Here is an 8,773-nt window from a genome sequence, read left to right on the forward strand (position 1 = left end):
AGAAAGTTAGAGTAAAATGCTACAGGAATGCTACAGCTCTATTTTAATAAATCTAAAGTAGATGTAATTTTAAAGTACACAACCACAGTGAAGGCATAAAATATAATTAAACAATCCGCATATTACAGTATTCATCAAATAGACAACAGATCTCCATCACATACAGAGTTCCTACAGTTCTATTTCTATTTACCTGAACATTTTCCTTGGCTACTGAATTTGAATCAAAGTTGTGTTCAGATAAATTTAACTAACCAGTCTCTGTAGGTACATTTTTCTAAAATAGTGTTAACAGAAAATTTCAGACAGCATCAAATTCCCCAAATAAATACAGCAGAGGATGCTCAGGTATTTGTCACAAGATATGGAATGCTTGTGATGACCAAAAAATGCAGATAACAAAGAGGCTTTGTCTGAGTTACTTTCCCACCAAATTAAATGGATATCCATCCATTCTGAGTCGTGGTGGTGCAGTGGTTAAAGTGCAGTACTACAGGCTACGTCTGCTGACTGCCAGCTGCCTGCAATTTGGCAGTTCAAATCTCACCAGGCTCAAGGTTGACTCAGCCTTCCATCCTTCCAAGGTAGGTAAAATGAGGACCCAGATTGTTGGGTGGCAATATGCTGACTCTGTAAACCACTTAGAGAGGGCTGTAAAGCACAGTAAAGTGGTATATAAGTCTAAGTGCTATTGCTATTCTTCAGCTAACACAACAATTTCTAATAGTTTGTGTGTGTGCAATTCATTATGTGAAATGTGGTTAAAACAACCACAGATAAGGATTTTTGAGGAAAAAATAGGTGGGTCCAATTGTAGAAGAAGAAACTTGGATTCTCTAGGGCAGTGTTTCCCACACTTTTTCCTTCATTACTCAAAACCACTTATTAGAAAGTCCTTTTTATCCAATCCTAATAAATCACTTTAAGTCAATTTATTGTCTCTGTTGTTATTGGGTAATGGGCAGTAGTGGGATTCAAATTTTTTTACTACAGATTCTGTGGGTGTGGCATGGTGGGTGTGGCATGGCTTGGTGGGCGTGGCTTGGTGGGTATGGCAGGGGAAGGAAACTGTAAAACCTTCATTCCCTCCTCACTCCAAGGAAAGGGCATTGCAAAATCCCCATTTCCTCCTGATCAGCTGGGACTAGGGAGACAGAGAATAGATGGGGGTGGGCCAGTCAGAGGTGGTATTTACCGGTTCTGTGAACTATTCAAAATTACTGCTCCTGATTCTCCAGAACTAGTCAGAACCTGCTGAATACCACCTCTGGTAATGGGTAATGGGTTCGTGTGTGACTACCCCAGTGGTGGGTTTCAAAATTTTTTAGAACCTCTTCTGTAGGTGTGGCCTGCTTTGTCGGAGTGGCTTGCCAGCCATGTGACCAAGTGGGAGTGGCTTGTCAGCCATGTGACTGAGTGGGAGTGGCTTGGCAGTCATGTGACTGGGTGGACATGGCCAACTTGTAAAATGTGGTGAAACTCAGCAACCAAAATGTTGGCTCAGAAACGCTGGCATTTGAAGCACGCAAGTCTTAAAGCTGTCAAGTTACAAGACCCTTGCATCCCTAACCCTTTAGAAAAAACTCCCAGGGATGTTCAAACTTGATAGCTTTAAGACTTTATGGTTTAGATAGGACTCTTAGAGGTGGGTGGGGTGATTGGTGAGCCAGCTAATCAGTGAGCAGTGGGCGGGCAAGCGTGGTGCGGACAGGCGGGGGGGAGCTGGAACTGGTTCTAAATGGCATAGTAGATTTGTGGAACCTCTTCTATAGAAGAGGTTAGAACTGGCAGGAACCCACCCCCGAACTACCCCAAAAAACCCACTTTTATCGAATTTTGGGTAATCTGTCAACATTTGGAAATCACTGCTCCAAGTCCAAGTAGATTTCTCTGCCCTCCCTCTCATACCCTATTTAGATAACACCCCATTAAAATAAAGGAAAGGAACACTGGCATAAAACATCATAGCAAAAATAATCCCAGAAAACACGGAGTCAGACCCATCCGTGTTTGTTTAAATCTTGCAGAAGAACTAAAACTCAGATTGATTGTTGTTGTATTTCAAGTGGGAAGAGAGAGTGATTGATTTTGACAAATATATACAGAAACCACCAATAAATAAACAATGCCCGGTTCAGTATCCTGATTTATTTTCTGGACACTGCATAGAGAACAATCATCTGCAGCGTTTAAAGCTAGACATGTGTTTCAATGTATTGTCAAAAAGGCTCATCATCTTCCTCAGATAAAATAATGGAACTTTGGTCATTTCAGACCACTGTAAAGCAGAATTAAATTAATAAAACCTCTCTTCTCTTACTTTTGGAAATTCCGTGGCCTGTTCTCCTTTCTTGATCAAAGGCCTAGAGAAAACTTGGTATCAAAAGAAAGAGTCAAGATGACAGGTATGAAAGGAACTTAAGAAACAAAGTGCCAATGAAGAAATTTTGAGGAAGAAGCTAGCTAGTGACCAGAAGGAAAGGGGCATGATATCAACGTATCTCAGAAGGAAGGAAAAAGATCATACTTCAGTCCAAAATAACAGGTAGCAAGGTATTATTAATTTTATATGTCTTGAAGCTGTGGTGTCAATTTAAGGAGGGGAATGACACTTTAATATTAGTCTTATTACTAATCACTTGTTTGTTTAACTCATCGGCTGGGTTCTGGGTAGAGATGGAAAAAAGGATAAACATTGAAATTATATTAAAATAAAAGTAGAACAGGTTTGCAAGGATCAAGATGTTCATCATGCCATATATCAGTTCCACATATGAGATCATAGGATTTATAAAGGAAGCAGGATATTCTAATTAAATTCACTTCATCCATAGCATACATTACTGTATATACACAGTAATACGCATCTACAGCCCAATCAGAACTTCCCTTATATTGTATAGAAATAATTAAAATGCTTACTTTTTTTTCATTTTTCAGAGCATGCAAAATTAAATTAAAACATCACACCTGTTTTTTATTATGATTTAAAGATTCTTATACTAGCATAATATTATCTACAACTAAACATTTGCTTGCTTGCTTGCTTGTATTCCAATATCTATATCTGAAAAATAATTCAGAATAAAGGCTCGGCAATTGACAAACATATATTCAAATTTTACACTTACCAGCATTTTGAAAATTAATTGAGCCAATAAAAAGAATCACCCTCTTTACTATTTATTTTTGATCTGTAGGTTTAGCATAATTATCAAACATATTTTATTTAGCATTTTTACTTGGATATTAATAACTAAGGTATATTAATATTGCTAAATATTGCTAAATTATGCTAAGGTATATTAATAACTTAGGATAATTTTAGTTAAATATTAATACCTTTCAAAGTTCAAATTGGGCACTACATATCACAATAAAATTTCTGTGGTTAATATATTTGGATACATTTCAAGATATTTTAGGTAAATGTAAAGCACATATGTGCTAGTCGTTCCCAACTCTAGGGGTGCTCATCTCCATTTCAAAGCCAAAGAGCCAGCGCTGTCCAGAGACATTTCTGTGGTCACGTGGCCAGCATGACTAAACTCTAAAGGCACACAGAAGGCTGTTACCTTCCCACCAAAGGTGGTCCCTATTTTTCTACTTGTATTTTTTACGTGCTTTTGAACTGCTAGCTTGGCAGAAGATGGGACAAGTAATGGGAGCTCACTCCATTACACAGCGCTAGGGATTTGAACTGCCGAACTGCCGACTTTTCTGATCGACAAGTTCAGTGTCTTAGTCCCTTTTTATAAATACATACATTTGAAAAAAACACACACACACACACACACACACACACATATAAATATATGCTCATTAAAAAACCATAATTGCTTGCAGATTTATTTCGGCAATATGCTCAAAATCAAATGAGTACGTCTCTACAATATGCCCCTTTTGGTGTCTAAGAATGATAATTAACATTTCTTTGGGGAAGGGCTAAGAACTACAAAGTGGAAGGAGACACATTACACATGGGCAAGGCTGGGTTTGGGAGATTTTTCTTGATTTGTGCTATTTTAACATAAATCTGTAGTTTTCAGGTATTTTCCACCTAAATTATTATCAATTTTCAGCAGTCATGGTATGAGTTTCCAGATACAGATAATTGATTACTGGAGTAATAAGTGAAATGGTTTTCAGGTTATTTTGTTCTCCAAAGCACCTTCCACATTCCTCCATGGACCATTATACAATAATGGTAGATTGGACATGCTCTCCGCCAATGTTTCTCAATCTTGGCAACTGTAAGCTGTAATGGACCTCACTTACCATAACTCCTCAGCTAGAATTTTCAAGAGTGAAAAACACTGCTCTAAGCCCAGATCCCAGGCACACTTTCTGTCTCTGATTCCAATATCCTTACATTATTCTACTTATCTGCAGCAAAGAAGCTATATACATGCAGAACCTTAGACTTATTCCATAATGTTTGTATGAATGAAATATAAGCTGTTTTAATGACCTAACTACCAATTTATTCCTAATATATCCCTGAAACGGTCAATACTTCTCTTTAAGTCTTGATGATGAAATAGTTCATAGGATCCACTTTTTTGTGTGGGCATCATCCTGCCACAGAGAACACCATAAATAAATAACTGTAATAGCCTATTTGCCACTCTAACTTCAAGAAACCCAACAAAATTAGCACTATTTAGATTCTAATTTCTGAAGATAAGTTAAAAATTTATACACATAAGTAGTACTGTACTGCAACTTTTTTTAAAAAAGGGAAGTAATAAGTTCCCACCATTATTGATCTAATTTTTACAGACTCAAACATTTAAAAATTGCTATTTCAAAATACGTAAGCACATAGTATGCAAATGAAACACAAATGTACATATTCTACAGTGCAAATTGAAAAACAATTATTAACAATTAATAATTGCAGTTTTGTTTAGCTTTAACTTGTACACTTGACTTTCTCCCTTTTTTCAATAAGGCAAGTCACAGATAATGACTTCTACTGTGTACTGTAGTAACAGAATATGTGAATCTACCTCTGAAACACAAACATTTCTGGAATGCTTCATTTACTATGTGTTATTTCACTGAACATTCTTAAATACATTTATTTGGAAATAAGCTTCTAAGTGCTTTAAAATAGACGGATAAACAGCATGAGCCTATGAACATTTATCTAGCCCTAAAATCAATATGATATAATGTTAAATAAATATGAAAAGGATTTTAGCTTTATAACCTTCATCTAATGCTTATTTACTTAAAAGTGCATCCCACTGGGTTCAATTATTCATTATTTATTTAAGTCATTTTTATATCATTTTCTATGTTAAAAACATCTCACTGGTTTATGACAGACAGAAACCCAAGGGATTATAATCACATAGTCCAATCAGATATATTTCTACTAAAAAGAAATCATTGAATTCCATAGGGCTTCCTCTCTGGTAAGTAGTATTAAAATGACTGATTGTAACCTTAAACAGGATTTCCTAGGGAATGAGTCCTATAAAATGTATTGCGCTTTAAACTCACATTGAACAGATTAAGATCATACAGGTTCAAGGCCTTACCACACATTACAGGCAATAAGATTTGTTTTGCTGTATTTTGTTTATGATACTCCTTAACCATTATTGTGCAATCTTATCCATGCCCATCCAGAAATAACTCACTGAAATAAAGGGACTTCCTTTTCAGGAACGGAGCAGGAGGTAAGAAATTACCTAGCATAATGAATATTTTCCCTAATCTTTTGATTATATTAACTTGTCTGTACAGTATTTTATTCCTGAGTGTTTCGCCAATAAAATAATCAAAGGAACAGTGAGAACACATTGTTCAATATCTGGCAATACTGAATATGCATCTATACATACTACATAAAAGCAGTGTCAAACTGTTTTAGAATATTTTTAGATGTTCTTCTCATTTACCTGGTGGGCAGTTGCATTCTGAAGAAGCTTCTCTTATGGTTCTGATTTTTGCCATATGTTCATAGGTCTTCTATAGGGAAGAAAAAGAACATCTGAAAAACATTCCTTTGCAGTAAAAACTGAATGAGAGAACTAGTGTCAAATCTGTCCTACAGTATTTATAAGGAGTAAATGTACAATGAACTGATATTTATTAGCCCATTTAATTTTCATTGTTTCTAGTTTCTGTATGTTAATCAATTGATCACTTGCTCACTGTAATCATAACCGCAGCTTAAATCAGAAGTGAAACAAGCATATATTTCCAGATGTTCTTAAAGTCCCACTCTTTCATCTGTAATGATTGGCTATCCTGACAGAGAATATGATGAGCAATAGAGTTTAACAACTTCTGGAGTCACACCTATTGCTGTCCCTGATTTAAATATCAGACATAAACTCAAAAAAAAAGCAGCACCCATGTCCCCTTGTGCTATCTCTTATGAATGAAAACAATTGCTTATCTTTCAGAGGATTTTGCTTGGGCAAATATCTGAAAATTAGAGATTAAAAGCAATGAATATTTTGTATGTGCTGGTCAACTGCTTCCACATTTATAGAACTTGCTCCTGGCAATTGAATTCTAATTGCTGCTCCCAAGCAATCTCCTGGACTGGTCCTGGCTGCCCATCAAAACTTAAATATCTACTTTACAAACACATGCCTGTGTGGCACTCTCGTCAGCCATAATGCTAACCAAGTAACCCTCATGTAAGAGATGAGCTCTAGGGAGGGGTCAGCCTGGTCATCTCCTGCACATCGTAAGAAAACAAAATGCAGTTGGAAGAATGTCATTCTGTACATGTAACATAGAGCCCTGCTAATGTTACTGCTGTCTCTTTTTTCAAGCTATTCCTGGAATGCAACAAATGCCCCATATTGCCTCTAGTTCATAGCAGTCCACTGAACACTATAATAACCCTTGTTTTAAAGAATTTTGTTGGGGCAACTGATAGCTACCACTTGTTTATTTAGTTTATACAACCGAGCACAATTCCCATGACCAGACTCCGAGCAGCATACTTGTTTGTAGATTCATGGCCCTTCTTTTCTTCTAAATTTTTGTGGGGCTGGGGGTGGTAGACGGTAATGATATCTTAAGAAAAAGTCCATATGAGCAGTTTGATATAACTGCTATTCTACAAAGGAACACTGCTAACAGAGAGAAGAACCTGTTCTGGCATTTTAAAAAAGATTAAAGTGCATTCTAACTTACATTGTCCTCAAATTAGTTAATATAGATAAAACCATTTTAGGGTAGTGGTTAGAGAGCTGAACTAGGCTTTGGAAAACAGGTTTCAATCTTCAGTTAGCCGTGACATCAATGGGTCACATGGGGACAGCCATGGTTTTCTCACTTAATACTGAATGCCACATAAGGAAGATAAAGGTAAAGGTAAGATTCCCCTTCCACATATGTGCTAGTCGTTTCCGGCTCTAGGGGGCAGTGCTCATCTCTGTTTCTAAACCAAGGAGCCAGCGCTGTCCGAAGATGTCTCTGTGGTCATGTGGCCGGCATGACTAAACGGCGAAGGTGCATGGAACGCTGTTACCAAAGGTGGTCCCTATTTTTCTACTTGCATTTTTACATGCTTACGAATTGCTAGGTTGGCAGAAGCTGGGACAAGTAACGGGAGCTCATTCCATTATGTGGCACTAGGGATTCGAACCACCGAGCTGCCGACCTTTCTGATCGACAAGCTCAGCGTCTTAGCCACTGAGCCACCGCATCCATACATAGGAAGATACTGGGGTATTATACATACTGTCCTGGTGCAGAAAAGGGGAGAGGTAAATGCAGCACATACTATTACAAAGTGAATATATTTAATTGCCACCTTATTTCTTCAATCAGACAATTCCTAACAAAAGCATTTTGCTCTTCTACTTCCCCCCATCATATTAGCTCCCACCGCCACCAAGATGCACACCATCTCTCTGTCTGACACGTTGCCTTTGGTTAAAGACCAAGGCAGGAGTTAACAGTGGACCTCCAGATGCTGCTGAGCTGCAACTTCCATCATCCCTCACAACTAGCTAATCTAGAGCTCATTAATGTCTGGTTGTCTGTTATTTTCCTAGAGGGGCCCCAGACGACCACCAATCCATTTCACAAATGCACAAGTATCTCTGAGCTGACTGGCTGGCTAACAGCCTCTTTTCCTTGGGACGGCCAATCCCATCCTCCATTTTCAGGGCCACCTCACCTGAGCCAGAAGTTGCTCCACTTTCTCCTGCATCAGGGAATTCAGCTGATCCAAAGAATAGCTGGGTAGCCGGTAGGACCCGGCAACTGCAGCAGCAGCGCCCATGTCCCCTTGCGCTGCCTCAATGGCAAAAACCCTGGCCTGAAGGTCGTTGGTCTTCATCCCCAGATAGACACAGGAAGCTAGGGATCCCACCGAGAGAAGGAAGGCAGCCAGCAGCGACTTGAAGGGCGGAGCAGACCTGAGGGAGCAGAAGCCCTGACCGGCAAAGCAGCCGGCTTCCCCCTTGGCATCGGGGTTTCTTTGCCCCATCATGCTTGGCTGGAAGAGGCAGCACGGAAATCCCCCTCTTCCTCCTCCTCCTTCTCAGTGGACGGTTGCTTTGCCCGAGGATCCCCGCCGCACACACACACACACCAAAAAAAGAACAGGAACCACAAAAACGGGACAAAAATTCAAAGGCGTCCCTCCAAAATCGAGAAAAAGGCACTTTCGATGCCAAAAAAAAAAAAAAAAGCGGCGCGCAGGACAGGCTTCCTGGATTTCCAAGGTAGCCCTCAAACTGCCATCCAAAAGAGGTTCGCGGGGAGCCCCTCGAGAAGCAGGGCAGCCTTC

General features: G+C 38.9%; 1 protein-coding gene across 1 annotated transcript in view; it reads right to left on the reverse strand.

The window, feature by feature from the left end:
• Positions 1-8,519, reverse strand: part of LOC148043804 (collagen alpha-1(XXV) chain-like) — a 145,944-nt gene extending 137,425 nt beyond the window's left edge. Inside the window, exons 1-2 of the mRNA XM_087723911.1 lie at positions 8,159-8,519; positions 5,913-5,982 (exon numbers count right to left, since the gene is read on the reverse strand). Coding sequence (XP_087580037.1) covers positions 5,913-5,982; positions 8,159-8,473 — 385 coding nt within the window. The 5' untranslated portion in view covers positions 8,474-8,519. The remainder of the gene's footprint in view (positions 1-5,912; positions 5,983-8,158) is intronic.
• Positions 8,520-8,773: the final 254 nt, after the last annotated feature.

Source organism: Thamnophis sirtalis, unplaced genomic scaffold (genome assembly GCF_051295495.1).
Source record: "Thamnophis sirtalis isolate CommonGarterSnake01/CBP01778 unplaced genomic scaffold, rThaSir2_p1.2 scaffold_10, whole genome shotgun sequence".
Lineage (NCBI taxonomy): Eukaryota > Metazoa > Chordata > Lepidosauria > Squamata > Natricidae > Thamnophis > Thamnophis sirtalis.